Source organism: Choloepus didactylus, chromosome 3 (genome assembly GCF_015220235.1).
Source record: "Choloepus didactylus isolate mChoDid1 chromosome 3, mChoDid1.pri, whole genome shotgun sequence".
NCBI classification, from domain to species: Eukaryota; Metazoa; Chordata; class Mammalia; order Pilosa; family Megalonychidae; genus Choloepus; species Choloepus didactylus.
The window spans coordinates 4,607,433-4,635,062 of record NC_051309.1 but is presented as its reverse complement, the minus strand read 5'-3'; the positions used below and the strand labels follow the sequence as shown (position 1 = coordinate 4,635,062).

The 27,630-nt window shown below is 48.7% G+C and overlaps 1 protein-coding gene across 1 annotated transcript in view; it reads left to right on the top strand.

The window, feature by feature from the left end:
• The first annotated feature begins 342 nt into the window (after positions 1-342).
• Positions 343-27,630, top strand: part of TRMT44 (tRNA methyltransferase 44 homolog) — a 47,762-nt gene continuing 20,474 nt past the window's right edge. Inside the window, 9 exon segments of the mRNA XM_037829312.1 lie at positions 343-977; positions 7,050-7,164; positions 8,623-8,798; positions 8,801-8,841; positions 9,584-9,652; positions 10,488-10,595; positions 12,303-12,374; positions 19,701-19,807; positions 25,778-25,961. Of these exon segments, the coding sequence (XP_037685240.1) occupies positions 386-977; positions 7,050-7,164; positions 8,623-8,798; positions 8,801-8,841; positions 9,584-9,652; positions 10,488-10,595; positions 12,303-12,374; positions 19,701-19,807; positions 25,778-25,961 (1,464 nt within the window). The 5' untranslated portion in view covers positions 343-385.

Here is a 27,630-nt window from a genome sequence, read left to right as displayed (position 1 = left end):
CCGTGAGTCCTGCCGACCACCCTCGCCCTGTCCCACTTCCGACAGCGCTCCCTCGGGCCGCCGTTACAGCACCGACTGTTTTCGGCCCGGGACGCGTCACCGCCACCCCCTCCTCCCCACCTCTCCGAAGCCACTTCCGCTCCTGCGCAAAGGGGACCATTCTGAGCGCGCTGCGTCCAGAAGCCATGAGGCGACTCTCTCGATTAATAAAGACGCGGTCAGGAAAGTCAAAACAGTGAAAGGAAATTACAAGCGCGCCACTTTCATTTCCCGGCCCCCGCCTCTATGACGTCAAATCCCGCGACGCGGCGTTAAGTCTTCGCGGCGCGCCGGGTGACATCATCGCGGTGCGCCGCTGCCCAGGCGCTGGGGAGGCCGGTTCAACATGGTGGAGGTGGGCCGGGCCGCCGTGTGCGACCCCGGGGCGCTGTTGCCGGGAGGCTTCTGGGCCGCCGTGGCCGTGTGGCTGGAGAGGCCGCAGGTGGCCAACAAGCGGCTGTGCGGCTCCCGCCTGGAGGCCCGCCGGTGCGCCGCCCTGCCCTGGGCCGAGGCCGGGGGCCCAAGGCCCAGCGCAGGCCTGGACCAGAAGGAGCGGGGCACGGCCAGACCCGGCCAGGGTACCCCCGAAGCCGGCCCGGGCCACAGGCCGCGAGCAAGACCCGAGGACGCCGAGGGCCGGCGCCGACAAGAGAAGGAACAGAGGGAAGCAGCCGCAGCGTCTCTGCTTGCCTGGGGCCCCGGGCACGCTGCCATCGGGGAGGGCGATTTCCCCAACTCGGACCTGGATTCTTTCTGGGAAGATTTTTCCCGAAGCCTCGCGGGCCCTAATCAGAAGCTGTTGGCTTTCCTCCCCTGGTCCGGGGCGGGACCGCAGCCTGAGGCTCAGCATGAGCTGGATGTGGTTCTCAGAACCATCATCCCGAAAACGAACCCGCATTGCCCGCTTACTGCTCCTAGGAGAGAAGTAGTCGTGCAAGGTAAGAGTATTTTTGATAGTGGGAGAATACGATTAGATAAACTGCATGCATCCATTGAACTTCAGTCAATGAAAAGGCACCACAGGTACCTGCTATGGACCAATTCCTTTCCGATGTCCTAGGGAGTTTGTGGGTTATTGTTTATTTGAGGGGGTGTGTAGAAATATGTGTCCACAGTACAGAGGAAGGAATAATTGAGTGGGGATGGTGTCTGCAAAACTTCAGGGAAAAGGTGAAGGATGAGCTGGGTGTTGAATGACAAATAGGAGTTTGGCGGGTAGATTAAAGAGATAGGGAAGAGGAGAGCAATTTATGCTGAGACAGACAGGTGTGAGGCAGCATAGTGTGTCTGAGAGAATAACATGGAACTTGCTACTAGTAAAACCACAGGGGTGGAGACAGAAAGGAGTAGAGAGAGGTGAATCTGGAGAGTCCATGTCTGCATCTATATAGATGAAGGCCATGTTTGCGTCTACATAGATGAAGCGCATCCTCAACCATACCACCACATAACGTGATACCCGTTACTGAAGTGTCAATTTAATCAAAGATTTGAGGGAAATGATTAGTTTCTGTTAGGACATTCATAAAGGCTTTTTCTAATAGGTTTTAAAGTTAGTGTATATTTTAAAGATAAGATAGAAAACTTAAACATATGTAACACCTGCAGCCTGCTTATCCTCCCAAGTTCTGGGAGTGCTTTCTTGATCCCCTTTACAGATTTCTCCTGGCAATTTGAAAAGCACTGCTAGGTGACAGGAAGCAGGGAAGAAATGTGATCAGGTTTGTGTTGTGGAAGGATCCCTCTAGCAGAGGTTTGGAGGGAGTATTCATTTAGGCAAGGAGACCACTGTCAGTGGAAATGAAGAGGAGCAGAAGGATTGGGGGTAGTGTAAGCATGTAAAGACTCACAGGATGTGGAAGGTGTGGGAGAAGGAGGAGCGTTGGGTGAGTGCCTTTTCTGGCCTGAGGAATCAGAAAGATGGAACATGCTAGTATTTGTCAAATCTCAAGTGTTTATTCTGACCCTCAGGGACTGCCAGTTCATCCACAGCCACTCCTTGCCTCAAACTTTATTCAGCCATGTATTTGTTTTCTGTTTCTGCCATAACTAATTACCACAAACTTAGTGCCCAAACAATACCCACTTATTATCCCACAGTTCAAAAGTTGGCTTAGCTGATTTCTCTGCCCTGGGTCTTGCAAGGTCAAAATCAAAGCGTCCACTGGTTGGGTTCTTATTGGGAGGCTCTGGGAGAGAATCAGCTTCTGAGCTCATTCAGTTTGTTGCAGAATCTACTTTATGGTCATAGGACTGAGCCCCCCTTGCTGGCTGTCAGCTGGGATGTCCTTGTCTACTAGAAGCCTCTCCGATTCTTACAAGTGGCCCTCACATTTCAAAGTCAGCAGTGGTGTCTGGCATTCCTTGTGCATGGGATCTTTCTGACTTCCCCTCCTGCCACATCTTTCTTCTGCCTGCAACTGCACAAAGTTCTCTGCTATTTGGGGCCCATGTGCTTAGGTTGGGCCCACACATATAACCCAGGGTGCCTGCCCTATTTTCAGATCCATAACCTTAATCGCGTCTGCAAAGTTCTCTGCCATATAATGTAACATATCCACAGGTCCTGGGTATTAGGGCCGGGATATTCTCCTTCCCCACACCTCCCCAGAGTCTGAAAGACTTCCTAGATGCCACCTCTTCCAGGAGGCCCTCTCCGACCTTGCTGTTTCCAGACTCATTGAGGAGTTCTTCCAGCTTTCATCACCCATGCTCTAATTGCCTTTTTACATTTCCTGCACTATACTGAGAGGATTAAAGACAGGAATTGGTGCCCAAGAATCCTTCACATGCAGATGTCCTCATTTTCACAGATTGGCTTCAGTGGTGGCTTCCCTGCAGAGGGAGGCAGAACTGAAGGTGGCTTTCCTTTCTCTTGGTGGGGTAGTGCTCCCTGTCAGCAAGGGAGTGCTTCTTTTGGGATTGCTTTTTCCACATTCAGTCCTCCTGGGAATACACCCTCTGGCAGGAAAGCACGGGGTGTTTATGTCCTTCCATGGGGTACAGACAGACGGCCCGGGTCTGAATTCCAGCTTTGCCAGTCATCGGCCAAATGGCCCTGGCAGATTCTGTAGTCTCTCCATACCTCAATTTCTTCATTCGTAAAATGGGATACTATTAGAATCTTCCTCTCAGAATTAATGAGAGGGTTAAACGTAATTGCTTATTAGAAAATACGTAGAGTAGTTCCTGGTCTGTGTTAAGCACTTATAAATGCTATCTGCTACTTTGAAAAGTAGAGACATTCTCCCTGGTTTTTATACTTCTTGGCCCTACTCTGGGTAACCTCACAAAGGACTTGAGAATAATGCAACTAAGAATCTGCGCAATGAGCAGCAAACCCGGCTGACACAGTGCTGAAGAACTTGGCTTCTAGTTCATTGTGAGGCTTTCCTGGTTGGCAGCTGGGTGAACTTCATGCCTTGGTTCCTTGTCTAGTGCAGTGGTTCTCAGCTGGGACACTTGCTACCCAGATGTTTTAGCAATGTGTGGAGACATTTTTGGTTGTCACAACTTGGGGAGGGGATGCAGTGGACATCTACGATGCCAAGGATGCTGCTAAATATCCCACAGTGCCCAGGTCCTGGCTCTTACAACAGAGAGTTATCCTGCCTCAAATGTCAGTGATGCCAACATTGGGAAACTGATCTGGAAGATGGTAAAAATAATAGAACTGGATCATAAATTCGTGCTGAGTTTTAAATGGGATAGTTCATTTAAAGAATGGTAGATCATTTCCCAGTAATCGTAATAGGCCTTACAGTTACTGGGAAGAGGCCCTGTCACTCTGTGGCTTCATCACTTTCTCAGTCCACACAACTCTGTGCTGCAACCTGAGCACCCTCCTGCCTCAGGGCCTTTGCGTTCGCTGTGCCTCTGCCTGAAGTGCTCCCCTTCTACGTACCCAGGGCTCACTGGTCACTGCTTTCAGCTCTCTGTTCATACATCTTTATTAGGGAGGACTTTCCTGTACCCCTGTGCTGAATAGCAGCATCTCCGGATTGCCAGCATTTCCTAGCCCTTTACTCTGTTTTATTTTTTTTAATTCAATATTATTGAGATATATTCACATATCATGCAGTCATACAAAGCGTACAATAAGTTGTTCACAGTACTATTATATAGTTGTGCATTCATCACCAAAACTAATTTTTGACCCTTTTCATTACCACACACACACAAAAATAATAAGAATAGAAATTAAAGTGAAAAAGAACACTGTGTGCCTTTTTTTTTTTTGCCCCCATTTTTCTACTCATCCACTGGACAAAGTGCAGTGTGGTCCTTATGGCTTTCCCTATCACATTGTCACCCCTCATAAGCTACGTTTTTATACAATCGTCTTCATGATTCAGGGGTTCTGGGTTGTAGTTTGATAGTTTCCGGTATTTACTGCTAGCTATTCCAATTCATTAGAACCTAAAAAGGGTTGTCTATGTTATGTGTAAGAGTGCCCACTAGAGTGACCTCTCGGCTTCTTTTGGAATCTCTCAGCCACTGAAACTTATTTCATTTCCTTTCACATCCCCCTTTTGGTCAAGAAGATGTTCTCTATCCTACGATGCCGGGTCTAGATTCCTCCCTGGGAGTCATATTTCACATTGCCAGGGAGATTCACTCCCCTGGATATCAGATCACACGTAGAGCGGAGGGCAGTGATTTCAACTGCCAAGTTGGCTTAGCTAGAGAGAGAGGGCCACATCTGAGCAACAAAGAGGCATTCAGGAGGAGGCACTTAGGCACAATTATAAGCAGGCCTAGCCTCTCCTTTGCGGCAACAGTCTTCCCAAGGGCAAGTCCCGTGTTAGACGGTTCAGCCCATCAAACCACCAGTCCCCTATGTCTGTGAGCACATCAGCACCCATCGAGGTGGGGAAGCCCAACACCCCTGCATTCTCCACCAGCTCCTCAGCTTTTTCTTTTTTTTTTAATTAACTCTTTTTTTAAATTAACTATTAACTATATCAAAAAAATTTAAAAAATGCAATAAAAAATAAAAAAATTTCAAACAAACCATAGCAAGAGAGTAAGAAAAAGACAACTATCCTAAAATAACTACTTTACCTCCAACATGTTCCTATTCTACCCCAAGAAAATAATCTAACACAGGTTTATTTATTCTTATCCAATCAGGCCCCTGTGGCCGCAGCTGCCTTTCAGTGATCCTGCTCTTTCACTCACTGTGGGGGTGGGTGGGTGAGGGGGCTTCAAGTGTTTGTACTTGGCTCGTAAAGCAAGCAAATCCTCACCTTCACCGAGATTTTGGCGTCAGTGTTCCTCACTGCCTGCTTTTATAAGTGTGTTGGTTCACTGCCTCTCTCAACTTCTTAGAATGTGAGCTCTAGTAGGGAGAGACTTCCCTGTTCATTCCCTGTCCTCGCCTAGAACTGAGCCAGCACCTAGTGGCTGTTTGGTAATTGAGCGAATGAATGAATGATGTGCTGATCACATTGCCTTGCACACGGTATGTGTCAGTGGCTGCTCTGAGATGACGGTGACTGTCAGTCATTGGATATGGCCGACAAGTCCAAATGCTGTGTTTTGTCTTCTGTTCCGGACAGGGTACATTTTTCTGTTTCGGCCAGTTTGTTTGCATGATGAAGCTGGTCTTTCCTCCTTGGCAGGTACTGGAGGCCTGTGGAGGGTAGGAGCAGGTGGGGGTGGGGGTGGGGAACCATTTTTTGCATTCTCCTTTCATTTCAGTGTGCCCGGCACATTATAGTGCCCATTAGCTATTGACTGTGTAAGTCCACCTGTTACAATGGACAGTGCTCATTGATGGTTCTAATGTAACTGGAATGTCCCTTTAGTTTTTTCAGGCAGTTTTTTAAAAGCTCAAAAAATCAGGTTTTCTTTGCCACCTCCCATTCATCCCTTGAAGGAGCCCTGACAGCAGCTTGTAATGCTCACCTGGGACAAGATTCATTTACTGTTAATTCTTCTCAGGAAGCTTCTGACAAATCATATGATGTACCATTATAAATTTTTCCTAGCTTAGGAATAGGGCTTTCTACTCATATTTTAATGGGAAGAAAGTAAAGAATCTCTGCAAACAATGAGGACCCCACAGCGAGGAGCCCCGGGTCAGAGGACCTGGGAAGAAAGACACTCACCTCCCTGAACTGGCCTCGGACCATTGAGCCCAGGACTCTGTCCCTACCAGGCCTGGAGATCAAGCCTGACTCGCCCAGGGCCTCTGGTCTGATCACAGCTCTTGAGCTCTTGAGCTCTTGGGCTCTGTGCGGCTCTGTGTCGGCCGACCCTCCACTCAGATCTGGCCAGCAGAACTGCACCCCCCAGCAGACCTTGGCTCCTGCATCCATCAGCAGATGCCTGTCGTGACTGCCTCCCACGTGCCAGGCATATGCTGAGGGCAAGACACAGCAGTTGATAGAACACAAAACATCACTGTCTTCCTGGGGCGCTGTGGCAAGTAGAGAGCTGGGGAAAGGCTCTAGTGAGATTTGGGAGGCATGATGATTTATTTGTTGTTATTTTTAATCCCACTTAGAGTGGGTTGACTAGTGTCCCCCTAAAGTTCATGTCCACCTGGAACTTCAGAATGTGACCTTCTTGGGAAATAGGGTATCTGCAGATGTAACTAGTTAAGATAAGGCCACACTAGATTGGGGCAGGCCCTAATCCAATGCTGGGTGGCCTTATGAGGACAGGGAGGTTTGGAGACACTCACAGTGTGCAGACAGCCACGCGAAGGTGGAGGCAGAGATTGGGGTAATGTGGCCACAAGCCAAGGAATGGCAAGGCCGGCTGGCCACCACCAGGAGCTGAAGAGGCCGAGAAGGAGCCTCCCTTAGGGTCTTCCGAGGGAGCGCGGCCTGCAGCACCTTGGTTTGGGACTTGTGCCCTCTTGAGCCATAAGAGAATAAACTTCCTATTTGGAGCCACCAGGTGTGGGGAGTTTTGTTAGAGCGGCCTCAGGAAGCTAATCCACCACTTCTGAGGAGACACTGGGCCAGGCAGGTTAATTTATCATAACTTTTTTTTTCCAGATGTCCTTAAAGGAATTGTAACATTTTTGCCTTTGGAAGAAGATGATGAAGGGAATTTAAAGGTTAAGATGAGCAATATTTACCAAATTCAGCTCAGTCAGAGTGAGCAAGAGTGGTAAGAGCCAGATAACTTATTCCTGTTTCAGTGCTTTGTAGTTTCAATCATTTGTTGCTTTGGATTACTTAAAGATTCTGGGCTATTTAAACGATAAAGGTCCTGCCTCTTAGGCAGTGGTGTTTTGTGGGAACGCTCTCTCTAGGTGTTCTCGCAGCATGTCATTTGCTCCTGGCTGGCGCCCAGCCCTGTGTCTGGTGGTCACAGCTTGGTTGGAGTCTTTGTTCTCTGAATTCCGTGCAGCCTCTATGGCCAGCAGCATGTAGCTGGAGCACCTAATTCAGATGCATTCTAATCCCTCTAGTATTGTTATTTATTTTTATTATTATTTTTTTTTTTACAAGTTATCCCCTCAGCTTTAGGGATGGGGAGTAAGTGATGTTTTCTTCTTTATTTCCTGCTGAGGCACATGTGGTTTTAGACATGGTGGATATTCAGTAATGTTATTATAAAAGTAGCAGTTTAACAAGAACCCTTAATTTCAGATGGTGTTGGGGCCTGAACAAAAAGTATGAAATTTAGTGTACTTCCATTTGGTATTTTTTAAATGAAAAGGTCCGAGGGAGGGTAAGTTAACTCATTAGTTGTTACTCTTCCTCTGATGTTTCTTGAGAGCTGGGGCGGGTCTTTACTTCCCGGAGCAGTCTCAGGATTGGGTCTATTTGATCAGAAGGTGGTTTGCACCCAGCTGTGTGACAGGCAGAGGGATGCAGTGGACAGAGCACGGGCTTCAGAGTTCAGGGGTTGAGGGGAGGAGAGCAAGCCAGGTACACTTAAGGGCAGAGAGGAGACCTGTGATGGCACCTGGGCCAGGGTGTGATGATCACAGGAAAGGCGTCTCAAAAATGGTCATTGTCTGGACAATTAGTGCTTCTGGCCCTGGCTCTCATCTCGTCAGGTAATTGCGACCACTGCCACCCCCATTATAGTGAATGTAAATCAGTCCTCTTCCTCCACTTTTGGGAACATTCCCGCAGCCGGCCCACTGCAGCCAAAATCCAGTCCACACACTGTGAGGGGAGTCGCAGGGCCCTGACTCCTTCTCTGGCTTCATCTCCCACCCTTGTTCACGACTCACATTTGAGTTGCACATGTGCAAACAAAAAATAGGAATACTAGGAAAATCATTAGACATTTTAGAATTTGGCTAATTAGTACATGAAGCAGCTGCTGAGAGGAGCTTTATTTGCTCATCCCTCCACTGGGCTTTGTAGGATGAGTAAATGCATTTTAAACAAAGTTTGCAAGAGGAGAGGAATTCTTTCTGCTTTTAAAATGCACTTTTCTCTGTTAGATGAAAATTCTGTATCTAGTTCTGGATTGCTCTGTGTTTTTGGTAAAACATTTTATAATTGTAATTTTCCTAATTTTTGTTTCCTTCTTTTGGTAAATAAACATAAATGTAAAATTAAAAATTGCTACCAGTCCTGCTTATTCATATTTCTCTTATCTTTAAAGGTTCATATCTGTTTTGATTTTCTGTCCAGAAAGATGGCATTCAGATGGAATTATATATCCCAAACCCACCTGGCTTGGAAAAGAATTGCTGCCTAAGTTGGCCAAGTGGTCTGTCGAGGACAAGAAGAATGAATTTAAAAGCACCCTCTCCCTCATTTCCATTACGAAGTACAGCAGGTTTACCAGGAACTTAAAGAGAAGTATAAAGAAATGGTTAAGGTAATTCTGGGGGAAATGTCTATGATTTTATCCTTCATTAGGGGAAGATAAAACTCTGTCTTGCAGATGTTGTCAAAATATCTGGAATTACCTGTTGCTGTAATTTTACGTATGTAGGGATGCAGACCACAAAGACCTTGGCCAATATGTTATGGAAGAGGGTAGATCTTGTTTTGCATTACTAATAATGCAACCTTAATTTGCCCAGCTGATGTTTTACAAAGCAGCTTGGCGGCCATCCTGTGTGTCCATTAAGACTGGGGCTTTATCTCTTTTCTACATGGAGTTCAGTGACCATCTACAGTGAGTTAGGACCACTGACCAACGGGGGGTGGGGTGGGGCCTGAGCACTGGTCTCCTAATCTGATCTCTGCTTTCCTTGACCCTTCTCCCCAGGCCTCTTGTACCCTTGTCCTCCTTTAGACACGCAGTGAAGGTAGTACAGTTAAACTCCCCCGATGCCAGTTGCCTCGTCTAGAAGTCTGATGTATGTTTTCTGTATTGCAAAACCTTGCTACAAACTGCGTTGTTCCTGGCATGTCCTGGTGCACACAGGTAGTGGAGACATTTTGAGTCTCTTATTGTAAGAAACCAGTTGTGAATTTTTGCCTTCGGAATGAACTTATGTTTTTTACTTTATTGCACAGTTTGTCCAGTTTGACTCAGGCATTAAAAGAGTAAGTTTGGTGAACTGTGAGGAAAATGGAAAAATGATTCACATATGCTCTTTGGATTTTTGTAGGTGTGGCCTGAAGTAACCGATCCTGAGAAGTTTGTTTATGAAGATGTGGCTATTGCCACTTACCTGCTGGTAAGGATGTACGTGGTCCAAGTGTACATGCAGTGCTTACAGCTTGTGAGTGGCAGGTGCCACCAGTGGTGAAGAACATTTGTCAAATCCATGGCCGTAGTTAGTTGATAGTTCTGTTTGTCGAGGTTCATTACACATGTAATGGTTTTACTTTGCTGCTTTTGCCTGAATGTAGAACAAATTTAAATTGTGAAACTTAACCTTAAGAATGCAGACTGACACAGTCCGTCATAATTCATAGACAACACGGAGATGCTGGCTGGCATCTTGGAGATATGGTGCCAGCTGTTAAGGGCAGGCCTTCCAGCTCTAGCAGTCTGGGTTTCTAGTCCTAGATCTTTCCTTAGCTAGCTAGCCAGCTAAATTTGGGCGTGCCCTTTACCTTAATTCTCTTGACTTTCTTACCTATAAAATGCTTAGACCAGATCATTGCCAATTTTTACTGCAATTCTCTTAGGCTTTTTAGAATCAGCTTTTTTCCCTCCGATTATCAAAGTATACCAGCTTTGAAGAATACAGGGAGAACGTGTAGAATCTAAGAATATTTGATGCAGGTCTAACCCAGAGCTGACCACGTTGGTGTGGACTCTAATGAAGCCCTGAGGTGCTCCGGGCAGCATCAGGCAGGCCTGGTGGGTGCTTCCACACACCCTCCGCGAGTCCGGATCACTTCCACTTGCCTGCGAGTCCCCGCCTGCATCAGTCCGGGGCCTCGGGGGAGGCCTCCTTCCTGTCTTGCAAGTGTGATTTGTCGACCCAGCTGAGAGTTATGTCTGAATCATTCTTGGATAGAGTGATTACAAACTCACATGTTTGTTGTTTTCCGTTTACATAGATTCTGTGGGAAGAAGAAAGAGCTGAGAGGAAAGTGACTGATAAACAGTCCTTCATTGACCTGGGCTGCGGCAATGGGCTCCTGGCCCACATCCTCAGCAGTGAAGGGGTAAGTCTCTGACCACCTTTTCTGGAGAAGCAGGCACAGGGCGCCTTGAAATCCTTTTCTTAGCACAGTCTAGATTCAAAGTCTGCCTGGGTGTTGAAGTAGGACCTAATTATAAACTGTTAATTTGCTGAACAGGCAATGTTTAAAAAGAAGAGAGAAGAGGCAGTGGCCTCGTTAGAACATAAAGGCAGGTCTCTTGCACATACCAGGTGTGTGCACTAAATGACAGCACATGTGCAACATCCTGGGTACTACTGCTGGGATTTTTCTTTTGAAAACCTCTCATTTCAAGGCACTGAAGAGGGAATAAAGGGGAAAGCAAGTTCTGCCCTCAAGAGGCTTACATTCTAGCCCAGGACTAATTGTGTACACATGCACTCCAACATAGAGCAGTGCAGTGCTGGGTGTTAGATGTCTCTTCACTGCAGTAAAGGCTGTGCAGTGCTTAGAGCAGCTCCTGGCACATGGAGCAAGTTCAATTAGCATAAGCATTCGGCACCCTGTGCCCAGAACTGCTCTGCCGTCATGTCATAGTCTGTCTGGTGTTCCCCGTGCATTAGGTACCGCTCCCCATTATGCCGCTGAAGAACTGGAGTGTTGCTGCTAGGGGTGATGCAGCTGGGATTTGAAGCCCAAGCTTGCGGCCCCACAGCTCATTTTCTCCCTGCTGTGGCCTCTGCCTTGGGTCACAGACCTCTATTTGTCCACAGCTGTAGGAACTTGAAAGGGGGTTGTTGAAATTTATTTTTTGAAGTGGTTTGTAAATGAATGAGCTTGTAATGGTAATACCTGCAGTTGGGGGTTAAACTGTGCCCCCCAAAAGACATAGTCAAGTCCTAGCCCCCTGGTCCTGCAAATGGGAACCCATTTAGAAATAGGGTCTTTGAGGATATGATGAGTTAATGAGAACAGGGTGGCCCTGATCCTCTATGACTGCTAACTGTATAAGAGGGGAGAACGGAACACTGAGGCAGAGATTGAAGCCCACAGAGTGTCCGCACCCCCAGCAGCTGGTTAGAGGTGAGGAGGGCTCCTCCCCTGCAGGTCCCCAATGGAGCGCCTTGCCCTAGCCTTGAGTTGGGACTTTCGACATCCAGAACTGTGAGAGAATAGATGTCTATTGTGTAAAGGTTTGAGGTGCAGGTTGTTTCTCATGTGTGGGCCCATTTGATGGTGATTTGGAAGCGGGAAGGTGGAGTGGGCTGGGAGGAGCCTGCTCACCCCTCCTCTTCTCAGACTCAGAGATAAAGAAGGTCCTGGGGGGCTGGCGGCAGCGAACGAGGTGGGGTGGGCGAGATTCTGTACTGGCAGGAGTGAACTCAGAGGCCAGGGAAAGCAGGAAGGGCAGGGCCTGGAGACCTGAATCAGGCCGTGCGCTGGGAAGGCGGGGCTCAGGGTTCCGGGTGAGTCCTCGGAGCACTGGTCCTGGGCAGTGTTCCCAGACTGAAGGGTCCTGTGGCCCCCAACCCTGTGTTTCCCTTCGTGGAGCCCCATTGTGACCATGAGGGAGCTCCTGTGCCTTGGAGGAGCGTGTCCATTTTAAATAACTGAGGAGTTGTGCTTGCGCCACCCGAGAGGGGTAAGCTAAAGTTAAGGGTCTCTCACACTCAATACTGGTGGCGATGCCTGCAGAGCTTTAATTCGTCCTTGCTGATTTATTATGTTTTACTAAACTTAACATTTGATTTCTAAAATTAATCTTTTCAGCATCCAGGCAGAGGAATTGATGTCCGAAGAAGAAAAATATGGGACATGTATGGACCACAGACACAATTAGAGGTACTGGCTTTGAGAATTTACTTCATCTTAGGAGGGATTATCCCATGATGACAGTTGTTTGATGAGTGTCTCTACATTTAGGTCAATCAGAAATCCTAACTAATATTGCACATTAATCTAAATGTGCTGAAAAAAAAAAAAAAATGAATTGTGAACTTTTCAAATAGCTTCTGGTTAAATTGAAGAAAGACATATCCACCTCTCCAGCCAGAGGTGCCTCTTTGCTAATGCCCAGTGTAAGGCCAGGAGCCCATGTTCTTGTGGGCACAGGCCAATGCACTGCCGACTATGGCGGGCTGGCCAATACAGGGGAGGTTCAGGGGCCAAGGAGACTCCATCCCATCTGGGGGTGCAGGAGGCCGCCTGGAGAGCTCTCATGGGGCAGGTGGTGGGAGCAGGCAGTCTGCGTAGACTGGAGCTGGCACCAGGTGGGCGGCCCCTGGGTGCTTTGTGAGCAGAGCGAGTGCTAGGCGGGCCACAGCCCCAGGTACTTTTGCCAGTCTGTGCACTATGCTTTTACCCTTCACAGACCTTGTTTCCGTTTTCTAGGGCTTGAATGAGACATTCTCATTTTTTCATAATACCAGAGATGATCACTGATTATATATGGATGTAAGTGTGTACACTTTAAAACAGCACATTTGTGACCATGTTATATACAGAATTTTGACTCTGGCTTTTGCTCATTAACAGTCCGTCCTAGGCATTTTCCAAAGCTATTAACAATTGTTTGTAAACGTTTTTTTTTCTTTTAGTTTTTGTTGTAGTAACATGTAGACAACGTAGTGTTTCCCATCTTAACCGCTTGGGAATGTACGGTTCAGGGGTGTTGATCACATCCATTGCTTGCTGCCATCACCACCTGCAGTCATGCACCCTGTTCCACCGAATCACACCGTGAAAGCAACACGAGCTCAGACGGAGTCGCCAAGCGCTGCCCGCTGCCGCCCTTCCCACAGCCGTGCCTGTCCGTGCCACGCTCTCTCCACACCCCTGAGAGGGCAGCCCTCTTGTCCCGTCTTACACACAAGGACCGAGGCCCCGAGGTGTTGGGTCCACAGACCTGCTGTGGCCAAGGCCTGATCGTTCCATCCTCTCCTGTCCTGGGCCATCGAGTTTCAGATCACAGGTTGCCTGCAATACGTCTTTGCGCATAAATCCTAGTCCACTTAAAACAAAAAATGTCTTTCATAGCATAGACATTAAAGGCTTTGTGATACATATTGCCATCATGCTTTTCAGGAAGTTTTATTCAAATACACTTTTATTTCAAAAAGACTTTTGAATGCTCTAAAAGATAAATCCGGAAACAGGAAAAAAAATGTATTCATTCATTTATCAAATGTTTGCATGCTGACTGCCTGGTAGGTGCTGATAAAAATCATGGGTCAGGGGGAGGCGGGCGACCCACAGGTATGCAGGTGAGCATGTGGCCTGACAGGCAATGGGAAGGGCCAGTGAGAGGGTAGAACACAGGCCAAGTGGTATAGGGGGCTGCGGTGGGGCGACCAGGAGAGGCCTCACTGGTGAATGGCCAATTGGTGAAGGCAAAGAGAGGCAGGAAAACCAAGTGGATTTGGGATGGGCTAGCAGTGTGCAGACTCACAAGCAGCTCTGCTCTGAGCTGTGTGGAGACCAGTTAGAGGCCCCAGGTATGGAGGGCCAAATGGAGTCCTGTCAGGCCCTGGTCAAGAGCAGCTCGCTCTTTCTGGTATCGAGGTCGGGAGAACTTTCTCCATAAAGGGAACGAAGTAACTGGTCATCTCCATGGCATGCCTCAGCAGAACGGTGTCTAATCTTTTCCTGGTGTTTTGTCCCTGGAGGCCTCGGGGCCAGGTCTGCAGGAGCTCCCCTGGGGAGCTTAGCTTGGGGCGGTGGGGGTGGAGGGGTCCTGAATGTGGCTGCCTTCCCACCCACACCTCTCCTGCCCACTGCCAGCTGGCCTCAGGACCTTCGTCCGTGGAGTTAAAGTGTGGGCACAGGACTGGGTCACAGGTTCTCATGTGCCCGAGGCACAGTGTTGGTTTGGAAGTGAAAGAACGCTGACTTTTCCTTGTGGACAATGTCAAGTGTGTATAAAGGTAGAGAGGAGAGCATATCGATCCCCAAATAGTCACTGGCCAGCTTCAGCGATGACCAGCCCACAGCCAGACTTGTGGACCCCAGCCCTGCCCCCCAACATTAGTCATTTTGAAACAAATCTCAGGTATCCTATTGTTTCATCTGTAAATTGAAATGAACTTTTCAAGGCTGTGTTTATATGTTCTATCTGCCCTCACTTTTTAAAGTTGAGAATAATATTGAAGCAGAAAAGGAAGGATGGGTGTTGAAGAAAGGGTGTTGCAGCTGCCTGTTAGCTCTTTATTTCCTTATTTCAATATATGTTTAAGTTTGCTTACTCTGCAAGGATTTGCAGTTTTTTATAAAATTCATTTTTACAATTAAGTTTAAAACGTTTTTAGACTCTCAGCCAAGTAGAACTTTGGTGAACGTGAAGGTGAGGCAGGCGGTGGTCTGCAGCTGTGTGCACAGCCAATATGTCTTCTACAGTTAACAAAAATTGAGCTCTACGTTTGGGTATGGGGTTGGTGATCAAAGCAGAAAATTACATGGTTGATTTCATAAATTTCTCTGTCTCTGAGTGAAAACTCAAAGTATTTTCTTTTGGCTTAAGGGAAGCGAAACAGCCAGTTGACGTTGGCGCTCTGCCATATGTCCCGACCGCAGGGGAGAGCCAGCTGGTATGAGTGGCCTTGGGGAACCTAAGAAGTGCTAGGTCTTTATCTGAGGTTCTCCAGAAGCCTCCAGACTTTTCTGTGGAGTCATCCAGTCTGGGGGAAAGCCCATCCACTTTCCCATCCCCTCAGTCAGTGTAGCCTGCTGACTGCAGTTCAGGATCCTGTGTTCTTGGGGGTTGGCTTCTCTTCACACTTGCACCTTTGCTGGCCGGTGCTCAGCCTTGGTATAATTTCCTGGTAAATGGTTTCCCCCGGCCCCAGGTGAGTGGTGTCCATGAATATGTACAATCTGGAAGCCCAAAGGCAGAGCACAGGATACACATTTTTCCTTCTTTCAAAAACCTCATTTGATTCTAACCAGGAGAATAAGAAAACAAAAATTTATAATAATAGCATTGTGAAGGTCTCAGAGCATCTTGATTTTGTTTGTGAAGCTATATCTGATGTAAGAACATTGAAATTTGCTATACTCAAAATGGTGATTAAAAATTTTTACAAAAAACAGGTGGGGTTTTGTTGTCAAGTGATGTTGGCAAGGTAACTGAAAATGTGAATATAAATGTGTAAATGGAGGTTAAGTAAAAGTTATGTATTTATTAACACAGGCTATTTAGAGACAGGCAAATTTAAGTCTTGAATGGGTAGTAATAATGAATAAAGAGTGCCAAAGGCTTGTTTTTCCTGCTTTTAGATTATGCACTGTTCTAGTTTACTAATGCTGCCAGAATGCAAAACACCAGAGATGGATTAGCTTTTATAAAAGGGGGTTTATTTAGTTACAGTTACAGTCTTAAGGCCATAAAGTATCCAAGGTAACACATCAGCAATCGGGTACCTTCACTGGTAATGGTGTCCGGAAAACCTGTGTTAGCTGGGAAGGCACGTGGCTGGTGTCTGCTCCAAAGTTCTGGTTTCTTTATGGTTTTCTCCCAGGACGTTCCTCTCTAGGCTGCAGTTCCTCAAAAATGTCACTCTTAGTTGTTCTTGGGGTGTTTGTCCTCTCTTAGCTTCTCCGGAGCAGGGTTCTGCTTTCAATGGCCATCTCCAAAATGTCTCTGTAAGCTTCAGCTCCTGTTTCAGCTTCCATGCATTCTTCACAGTGTCCCTTTTGGCTGTAGCAAGCTCGTTCCGTCTATGGTTATGTAGTCTATGGTCTATGGTCTATGGTCTATGGTTATGTAGTGCTCTAGTAAACTAATCAAGACCCATGCTGAGTGGGCAGGGCCACACCTCCATGGAAGCTGTCCAGTCAGAGTCACCACCCACAGTTGGGTGGGTCACATCTCCATGGAAACACTCAAAAGAATTACAATCTAATCAACGCTAATGCGTCTGCCCACACAGATTGCAACAAAGATAATGGCGTTTGGGGGACATATACATCCAAACTAGCACATGCACAGACCACTTGAATGTGACTATTTTAGTATTTAAATAGATCAAACAGTTTAGATAGGTAGATAGGAGCACATAGGACTTAAGAGCCAGAAATATTGTCGAATTTAAATTGTGTTGTAGATCATGTCCACAAAACTCTGTTGTAATTTTGTTGTTAAAAGAAATGGCCTCGAAAAGTGGGTGTTACTATGTCTTCCTCTGTTTGTTCTAATCAAAAAATAGTACTTCTTACTTCCCTGAGAAATTCATTCTACAATTTTAATTGGTTTTAAAATTAAGATTTTGAGGGGCTGTGATGTCTCTTATCTCTCTCTCTCTCTTTCCAGTTTTTAGTCACAGATTCACTATTGAGACTTGATTTCAGTAATTAACGATAGCCTGCTCATTATCAGAAAGGGTGGGGTGTTCATTTAAACTGTCATAAAAGCAAACTTCCTGGCTTAACTACAGAAAATGTCAGAATGATTGTAGTGCCTTTGCAGGTTTTTATTTGCTGCCTGAGATTTTACAAAAGATCATGCCTACTCATACACAAATTCTTCCTGTGTTTTATCTTTCCATAGATACTCTTCATTATGTAGATTGGGGTTATGTCAGTGCATTGTATTATACATTTAAATCAGCTTCAGAGCTAGAAATCTTGCCTTTTGCAGAGCTGCCTGAAGCAGAGAGTTGTTAGGAAGGGAATTAGTAATGATTCACAACAGAGTTGGATTTGTCTTGTTGGGGGGCAGTGATCTGCATGATGGAGGGTGCTTTGTGATGTCTCCACCTATTTTCATGTGTGTCCTACTGTGTGCCAGGCACTGTGCCAGGAACGGGGCACGCAGTGGTGAGAACTGGACCTGCCCTGGCTCTGCACTGCCCAGGTGGGTGGTGGCAGGAGGGCAAGGCCCCTGGAGAAAGACAGGGGCCATGTTCAGAGCCTGCAGTGGTCCTTTATTTTTAACACAGGAGCTTCGAGGAACTAAATCACGTGTTCATTTGCTCAAGCTAGGGATCACTGGACAGCCTGCCTCTGTAGTTAGTTGCCAGCCCGTACGAGGGGATGAGGATGTAGAGAGCTCAGCGCAGCGGGGGCCACGTCCGTGTTCCTCAGGATGACTGGGGGAGTTCTCAGCCTTTCAGGTGCATGGCGCAAGGAGTGTTGGCAGATGCCCACGGAACATATTCACCTTCTCCAAGAGTTCCACTGTGCCCTTTTACAGTCACTTTTCCTCAGATCTGTTGCAATTCTTGTTTATGTCATCTTTTTCCCTCGGGATGCCTTCAAGGGTTTTTTCCTTCATTTTAGGTTTTCAGCATTTTATTATGATGTGTCTAGTGCGTGTGTTTCCTCATGTTCATTCCACTTGGTTTCTCTGAGCTTCTTGGATCTGCGTTCTGTTGTCATTAATTTTGGAAAATTCTCAGACTTCATTTCTTGAATTATTTCTTCTTCCTTACTCTATCTTATCCTTCTGGGACCCCTGGACACACCTGCTAGTTTGATAATGTTCCACAGCTCTTAGGTGCGCAGTAAGTTCACCGAGTCTTTTCCCTGGTGGGTTTTCTCTGTTAAGCTTGTTGACAGAACTCATCTTTGATGTTATTGTTAGCATTTTCTTTTGACTCTGTTTTTCCTGTTTCTGTGTCTGTTGGCGTTCCCTTTCTGTTCATAAATGCTGTCCATCTGTTTGCTAAAATCAGTACATTGCTCATAGTTATTTTGAAGTCACTGTTAGTTCCATTATCTGGGTCATCTGTGGGTGTGCCTGTTGAGGGTTTCATCTCTTTGTAATGGGTCATTCATTCTTGCTTTTCTGTGAGTTTTGTGGTTTTTGAACACTGGGCGTCATAATGTAGGGAAGAAACAGACTGAGGTAAGTAAGCACCCTCCACTTCTGGGAGGTCAGCATCATGGGGGCTGAGTGCCTCTGGTTGTGTTTGGGCTGGTTTGGGCCTTGCTGTGGTGGTTGCCTTCAGTGCCCCACACCGTTCCAGAACCTCGTACCTTGGCTACTGTTGTCATGTAGTTAGTGTGGATTTTGAGGTGCTAGGTGTTTTTCTCAATGTTTGTGGCGTACTTTTAGCAGTCACCAGCCCCTGCACTCTTGTGCCGCAGAGGGGATCTCCCCTGATGCCCTTGCCCCTTCCCCAGCTGGAGACCCCTGTTGCCTGTTAACCTGGCGTGAGGCTTATTGTGTGGCAGGGAGGGTCTCCATTCTCCTGGACCAGCCTCAGTCCTGAGAACGTGGCCTCAGAGGCAGTGCTTTCTCAGCATTCCTGCACCCTTGCCTCCGTGGCAGCGAAACTGCCTTGTATCTGCGAGGTCCTGGGCAGGAGAGGGGTTCCTGTCGCATTCCCAGTGGGTTCAGACCCTGCTTTGCATCACTGCGGGCTCCTGGGCCCGAGAGGCTCCCGCCTGCAGAGGCACGGGGCTTTTTGCCTCTGCCTCTCCCCAGGAGCAGCGGGTCCTTGCAGGGGCCTTGGGGAGCTTGGGGGTTTTCTGCCCTCCAGCACCTGAGGGCGTCTGCCTCTTGTGAGAGGGTTCAGGAAAGTGGGGGGCTTCCATGGTGTTCCCCTGGGCGCCTGTGCCACTGAAGGGGCTCTCTCTAGCCTCCTGCCCTGCCGCATTCTTTCTTGTGAGCCCCCAGTAGAGGCCCGTGGGAAAGAGCCCCGGATTGAGTGTGGACGCCCCTAGTTTCTGGGCTCTCAGTTCTTCTAAGCCGTGCGGGCCGGCACTTGGCCTTTAAGATATACAAACGCCTTAGCTGCCTTCTGCCTTCCCACTCCTCAGGCCATTTCTTCCTATCACACTCTGCCAAAGCTGAACCAGTTCTTTCCTATCATTCATTTGCATGTTTACGTTATATGACACATTTTATCTGTCAGAAGGAGACGACACCCAGAAAGTGTGTCAGTTTCAGTGGCCCTTGTATTTTCAGTGCACAGATTTCTCCAGTGATGACTAAAATTGCAAGCATTTGTGCCCTGTAAGGTAGATGCTGGGTGCTCACTTCCTCCCTCCTTGTCTTCCTTTGCAGGCCCCAGGGACCGAGTAAGATCGAGCAGCACATGAGCCGCGGTGCTGCTGGGCCTGAGTTCTGTGGCCGGCTCCGGAGCCTGTGCTCCTGACTGGGTCCTGCCGCCTCGGCAGCTCCGTGTCTGTTTGTGGACCATTGAGTCTTGTTTTGTGTCTTTCTTTTAGGAAGGGGCAATCACACCACACGATGAGAACCTTTTCCCTGATGTCGACTGGTTAATTGGGAACCATTCCGACGAGCTGACGCCATGGATACCTGTCATTGCAGCCAGGTGATTAAGAGGACAAGTGAGCATCGTTGGTGGATGTCACATTTCATCATCTGAACTGAGCTGTCCCAAGCAGCACTGGAGGGGTGGCTGGCTCAAAGTATTGAAATAATAATATGTTGAATGTATCAGGTTAGAATTAAAGTAAATTCCACCTGTTTCTTCTTAAGATTTTCTTTTTTAAATTTTTATTGTGGTAAAATATATACAAAATAGTGTTGCCCATTTTAACCACTTTCCAATTATAAAATTCAGTGGTATTGATTACATTCACAATGTTTTGCTGCCATCACCCCCATCCATTTCTGCGGTCGCAGTTGATTCGTCTGGGGGAGGGTGGCGGCCGGTTGCTAAATCCTAGGCTCCCAGGATTGCTCCGAGGGTACCGGCGGCGGGGGCTCTTTCCCGGAGGCGAGGGCGAGGCGGGGGACTTGGCCAGGTCCCCGGCGGGAGGCGTGCAAGTATGGAGGGCGGCGAGAAAGGAACAGGCGGGACACGATTTCTTTTAAGGATGATGAAAACCAAGAGAGAGAGTTTATTAGGGGAGAGTACAAGTTTATATCGGGCGGTTTAGAGGGCGGGGTAGCTGTAAGGGTTAAAGGCTTGGATTGGTTCTGAGAGGACGCGGAAGCTGTTTGTCACGGGCAGGAGGTGCTCTGGCAACAGTGCATGCGCACTGGCGGTGGGGGAGTTGCTCTGGCAACGGGGAGTGGGTGGGCAAGGTAAAGGGGGCGGTTTTCTCCGGCAAGCCCTCCCCAATGGTTTTTACTTTGGGGTGAGGAAATGGGGCCTGCATTCGGCTCCACTTTCTCAGGCCCGGGGGGCCGTGGAGGGCGCAACCACCCGTGCCCCACTACCTTTCCTAGGGGCTGATCAGTTCCCCTGGCCCAGGCCCGCCAAGTCAGAACTCGATAACAGTGTCCCGCATTTCTCCCTTCTTTTCTAATTAGAGGAAGAAGCTTACCGGAGAGATCTGCCAAGGGATGAGGGAAAGGGGAGGTGGGGGAAGGGATAGGGGTAGATGGTAGTTAGAGAGGCTGGAGCTCGACGTTGGTGTGGCGCCCGGGCGTTCGAGAGGGGCCTCGCTGCTTGCGGGATGGACGAGGGTGGCGACGCTGCGGAGGGTCAGCTTCTTCAGTGGAGGCAAGTTGTTGATACTGGACTTGCACAAATGATGAAAAGACAGCATTGGCTTGGTTCTTAGCAAGCTGAACAATTTTGCGGATAATGCAGGGCCCTAGGGTGAGAGCTAGAATAATCATTAGTAGGGGGCCGATGAGAGGGAGGAGGTATGGGAGGAGGGGGGTAAAGATGTGGGACCAATAGCTGGTGGCTTCACGGTCTTTTTTGCGTTGTTCCAGTCCCTCTCGGACCTTTTTTAGGCTGTCCTCGGTGAGACCTGTGGAATTGGCATATACACAGCACTCTTCTCCTAGGGCGGCGCAGAGGCCTCCTTCTTTGAGGAGGAGAAGGTCGAGGCCTCGGCGGTTTTGGAGTACGACCTCAGAGAGGGAATTGACAGAATTTTTAAGATGAGAAATAGCGTCTTGTAGGTGACGAATGTCCTCGTCAACAGCCGCCCGGAGGTGAGTTAGGGCGGAGTCTTGACTGGCTAATGCAGCGATTCCGGTGCCGGCGCCTGCAAGACCTAGGAGGGAGGCAATCGTGAGGACGGTGATGGGCTCTCGCTTTTGCAGTGGGGCAGAAGCTGCAGTTGTTTCCAGGCGGAGGAAGAAGTCTTCCTCGCTGTGGTATAGGACCCTAGGGGTGAGGACAATTAGGAGGCAAGTTTCATTAGTTGTATTGAGGGTTTGCACGTTAAGGCAGGGGGTAAGCCCTGTAGAGGAGCAGAGCTATTGGGAGGAGTTATGAGGAATGAGAAATTTGGCAGAGCTGCTGGGAGATGAGTAGCTGGCACAGGCAGTGAGGCTGGGAGAGTTACTGGAGCGAGGGCGGATGCACTTTCCTGTAAAGGAGACTGAATGAAAGGTTAGGGGGACGGCAGAGGTATTCCAATTACATTCCGAGGGGCTGTCCTCTGTGTTTTCTGAAAAGGAGAGGTTGGAGGCAACTGGCTCATACAGTGAGGAGGAGGTGGAGAGGCAAAGCCAACAGGAGGAGGTAAGATTGGGGTAGGAGACATTTAGTGAGGTGAAGGTTGCTTGGATAAGGCTGAAGAGGGGAGAGGAGTAATGAGAGGGGGGTAGAAAAGGTTGGGGTGGTGGGGTTGGCGATGCGTTGTTTGCAGCTGAGGTGCGGCCTCCGGATGCGCCGCTTGTACTTGAAGTGCGGCTGGAGGGCTGTGGAAAAAGGGGGTTAATGACTTGGTTGGGACCTATGCCAGAGGGTGTTCTTAATGCAGTATTTTGGCCTGGTTGGTTCACAGCCTCCTTTTTTATAAGAATAAGTGATCCTCGGTCGGCTCCTTTCTCATAGATTCTGAAGCCCCAAGTTTGACCGAGTAACTAGGAGGGATTAGTGGGGAGCTGCACTGTAAGATTAAGATGTGTGCAGGATCCCTCACTTTCTTGGCCGAGCCAGTTAACTGTAGGGAGTTTGCACCCTGTAGGGGTCCATTTTAAGGTAAGGTAATGATTAGGAACAGGAGGCTTCCAATTAGTGGCTAATGTTTCACACCCCCAGTATGCACAGTAGTACTCGTTGGGGGAATTACAGTACGATTTTCCAGGATTTGAGGATGGGCACATGTAATATTGGGCCTGGGGATCACTTACCTTTCGAGCGCAGGTTTCTTCGACTCTGGAGACAAAGGTGGCGAAAGGCTTACTCGGCTCCTGGAAGAGCTTGGTGAATTTATTAGGCCGACAGGCAGAGCAGTTGGCAAATGCTCGTAAGGCGATTCCCCAAAGGATAGGCCAAAAGGTGGCAGGTGCATTAATATAAGCAGACGCATTTAGAAATGCTCCCGTGCCTAGATAGGCTTCGGGGTGATGATAGACTCCAGTGGCTGCGTCTTGCTCACTTTGCTTAGCTGCTTCCGCCTGGAAGTGAGCACGCCAATCTACAAACTGGCCGGGGTTAAGAATGGAACGGGCAAGCGAGGCCCAGTCTTGGGGGATGCAAAAGTCCATGCCGAGATCCTGCAGTATTTGGGAAGCGTATGGGCTACCCAACCTGTCCTCCTTGACGGCCCTGCGAAGCTGCTTAATAGTATTAGAGTCAATGGGATACCAGTCATACGGTTTCTGTGGTGTGGGGGTAAGGTTAAGAGGAAAGCAGCGAAAGGCACGAGAGAAAGGAGGACGCGCTTGCAGAGGGCTTGGCGCGGGAGTGGGGGTAGGGGAGCGTTGCCCCAAGGGTTGCCTTGAGGTGTAGAAGGCAGCCAGGGGTTGTTAGTCGGCAGGGTGGGAGGAGCGGCGGCAGCTGCCGGTAGCGGCTCCGAGGGGGAGCTCGCCGGAGGGGGAGGCGGAAGTGGGAGGCCCCAAGCGTCGCAAGACGGCGGCGCGTTGGGAGTGGCTAAGGCATAGGATGGTGGACTAGCTCCGCCCTGTGAAAGGGTGGGGCCCAAGGCATAAGATGGCGGACTAACTCCGCCCTGTGAAAGGGCGGGGTAAAGCGCATGCGGTTTCCGGCCCAGCTTAGGGCTGACGTCATCGCCGGAGCACTTCCTCCCCTCGATGGAAGAAGAAGGAGGAAGTTCGCCATCTTGGCGAGGCTTAGTATTGCTTTGCTTTTGGGGGGGCGACTTCGAGCGCGTTGTTAATTTGCTCGACTAAGGATTCTGTGTCCGAATCGTGGTCTACATTAGTATCGCTGTCTGAATCTGTTGGCTGGGTTGATAGGGCCTCCTTGGATTTAATGGGGCCTCGATCAGGGGGAAGGGAGCCTTGAAGGCAGGAGCGGACGGTTATTAAGGTGGGGAGCAAGCCGGGAGGGAAGCGCTTGCTCTCATGTTCCATGGCGTTGGTGACCCGATCAATAAGGCGATCATAAGTAACAGGGTCCCAAAGATGGCAAGTGGTGAGCCATGGGTTAAAGGGCAGCAGGAGGTCCCAGTATACCTGCAGCTGCCGGACAGACACTTTACAGCGATGTGTGTCTAGGAGACCCGCCAGAGCGCGAACTTGGGGTGCTTGGCGTGCAGATAGACGATTACCCATAGCGGAGTGAGAAAAGAGAAAAAAAGGGGGGTTGATTATTGAGTAAAGAAAATGAGGTAAACTGTGGCAGCGAGGCCGAAGGAGATGGTGAGAATGGAAGGCAGGAGCCTCTAGTAGCGAGAGCAGTGTGGGGGGGGGGGAGGGGTTGCAAAGAGGCACACCGCGCGAAACAAAGAAACAAAGACACAGAGGACCACAGCAAAGTAATGGAGGGGAAGAGGGAAAGCTACTGGAGGAAGAGTGTTAGGAGGAATGTGGGGGATATAGGAAGAGAAGACGAAAGGTAGTCGGGGGTAAGAGTTAGGTTAACGCGGGAAAGGAAGAGCGGCCCGGGCGCGGAGCGGCGTGGGAGGGGCGGCTCCAGACGTGGAGCGGCGAGGGAGGGGCGGCTCCGCGGGGCGGCGAGGGAGAGGCGGCCCTTACTTTGCAGGCGAGGAGAAGTGGGGCTGGAGAGGCGTCCGGGCGAGCGGGTGGTTTCACTGGACCGCTGCGTGGAGAGGACTTTTAATTCCAGGGGCCCCACGTTGGGTGCCAGTTGCGGTCGCAGTTGATTCATCTGGGGGAGGGTGGCGGCCGGTTGCTAAATCCTAGGCTCCCAGGATTGCTCCGAGGGTACCGGCGGCGGGGGCTCTTTCCCGGCGGCGGGGGCTCTTTCCCGGAGGCGAGGGCGAGGCGGGGGACTTGGCCAGGTCCCCGGCGGGAGGCGTGCAAGTATGGAGGGCGGCGAGAAAGGAACAGGCGGGACACGATTTCTTTTAAGGATGATGAAAACCAAGAGAGAGAGTTTATTAGGGGAGAGTACAAGTTTATATCGGGCGGTTTAGAGGGCGGGGTAGCTGTAAGGGTTAAAGGCTTGGATTGGTTCTGAGAGGACGCGGAAGCTGTTTGTCACGGGCAGGAGGTGCTCTGGCAACAGTGCATGCGCACTGGCGGTGGGGGAGTTGCTCTGGCAACGGGGAGTGGGTGGGCAAGGTAAAGGGGGCGGTTTTCTCCGGCAAGCCCTCCCCAATGGTTTTTACTTTGGGGTGAGGAAATGGGGCCTGCATTTGGCTCCACTTTCTCAGGCCCGGGGGGCCGTGGAGGGCGCAACCACCCGTGCCCCACTACCTTTCCTAGGGGCTGATCAGTTCCCCTGGCCCAGGCCCGCCAAGTCAGAACTCGATAACAGTGTCCCGCACATTTCTTTTTACTTTTTATAGCGTATTTTCTAGTGGCTCACACTACATTTCTGTTGGGCAGTACTGATCAAAACTGATTATATCTGCAATATTTACATCAGTCAATTTTTGGAAGTTTTTTTTCTGATGAAAGGAGGGTCTGTCCTCAAAGGAATAATCTTTTGTGATTCTGTATCAAAAGGAGACAGTTTGTGATTCTGTATCAAAAGGAGACTTCATTAAGAAGTGGGTTACACTGTCATGTCTTAGTATCTAATTGCCACTTATCCTTTATCCAAGGCTAAGTGAACTATTTCAGCTCTCAAGGAAAAGTACATGTCAAGAACCAAGTCTTAACTTTATCTTTGTTGTGCCTAACTCTGAAATTTCTTATTTGTGGCTGAAAGCTCAAAGTACTTTGGAAAGTTTTAGATTACAGCTAACAAGAATAACTTTTTATTAAAAAAAATTTTTTTTATAAAAATAATTAGATTAGTAGTTTACTGAAAAGATAGACTGCCACTTTATTTCTAGAAATTAAATTGGGGAAGACTGTAATTATTAAGTTATGTGAGTTAACCGGGAATGGATCTTTTGTGTTCTGCCATGGTACATTGTTGCTGAGTGGATTTCGGCCGCATTGTGTGTAACCTATTCAGGACTTTGGTTTCTGTGCTGCTTCATTGTTTTCGAAGGTCTTCCTACTGCTGCCGTTTCTTCGTGCTTCCTTGCTGCTTCTTTGACTTTGTTGGAAAATACCAGCGGAGGCAAAGTAAAAAGACTCAGTACCGCGAATACCTTGATTTCATTAAAGAAGTGGGATTTACATGTGGATTCCACATGGAAGAAGACTGCCTGAGAATTCCTTCAACCAAAAGGGTATGTTTTACTTACTATCATTGTCCTCTGAGCTGTTACATTTGGGTTGAAAGTTCAGGGCTGTGCCACGTGATCATAAATGGCGCAGTGTTTTGTAAAATTTGTGCTGATTTTAACTTCCTGGTCATAGAGGTGTGTTCATTAAGTATTTTCTGTCAATACCATCTCCTTCTCTAGAGACATTCTGGAACTTTCTCCTCCAGGCCCTTGCAGAGCCCTCCTTTCCTTTCCAGAAGTTCTGGATGGCACCAGGGGACTCCCTTCCCAGAAAGGCCTTAGCCTCATTTGGGCAATGATTTCTAGCTGTGTGTTGCCGAGGGCCCGACTGTCTAAGGAAGTCCAACTCCTTATTTGTAAAGAATAACTCGTGGAAATTGAAGTTTGCAAGACTTTCTTTCAGAAGCTCAAAATGATTTCGTATTTTCTCATTAAAGCCTCACTGGTTAAAATTTACCTGAAAGGGAACTTCTGGGGTGACTGAGAAGGCTGAATGGGCCATTGCATTATCTGCAGGAACAAGGCATGTGCTGTTTCTATGACCCCCGCTAGGTGGTCTGGGCAGGTTTCCTGCAGGACTTGACCCTGTAAATGGTGTCATGTGAAGTATCTGCATTAGTTTGCATTAATTTTCTGGTAACTTCTTCCATAAGACTCTGTGACTGTTGGGGACCTTCTTAATAAATAAACCTGCTGTCCACGTCACAGGGCTTGATTGCCAAACTTCGTGACAGCTCTGAGGTCACCTCTTGGGCAGATTGCCTCACTCTTATCTACAAAACGGAGTCGTGTCGAGAACCACATGGAGGGGTGTCCTCATGGCCCTCCCTGGCGTCTGACACTCACGGGCACGCATCAACCGGCATGATCTTAGCCCTGGAACCCAGGTGCACGTAGGTGTCATCAGCTAGTGTCATTCTTGTTCTGGTAGTCGGTGTTTCTTTAAGATCCGTCTCTGTAGCCTTCATGCCATTCTTTTAAATGGCCTCACTTTGGCAAGGCCTAGTCTTCTGAGGTTGGAATTGATTTTTGGAAACTGCTAAGTGTGGGTCACATGGCACCCTGCAGTTTTGATTTTTGTGTTTCCTGTTCCATTTACGAGTTGTTTGAGACCATAAGCTGTTGCTTCATCTCTTTGACCCTCTGTTTTCTCCCAGGTGGATGGTTTGGGGACCCAATGCGATAGTGGAGGTGACCGTGTTGTATAGCTTTTAAAGCAGTACGTAGATAGCAGATGTTTAGTGTGGGTAATTGCATGCCAGGCTCTGCTGTGTGCCCAGTACCGAGAGGGCAAGCACTGGCCCCGGAGTGCAGTTAGGACGGCGTGGAGCTTGGAAGGCCAGAGGGGGTGCCCCCTGGCAGCCTCACTGGAATAAGCCTCTGCCCCCCCAGGGTGACTCTTTGGGGCAGCATTCACTTGGGTGCACTGAGAAGGGAGCCAGTGGGCTTGAGACAGGCCTCGGAGCTCTGTGAACACACTGCTGGGTACTCGCATCCCTCATCTCCCTTGGGTGAGTTTGGATGTGTCATTCTTTGACATTCACCCCATGGGAATTCTTTTAGGGTTGATGTCAGAGTGTGCCCTTGTGGTGGTTGCGGGGTCCAATGATGCAGTGAATGAACGATGGCCCCCACTAATGAAGTGAGAGCAACCCAGCCCAGCTGGTGAGGC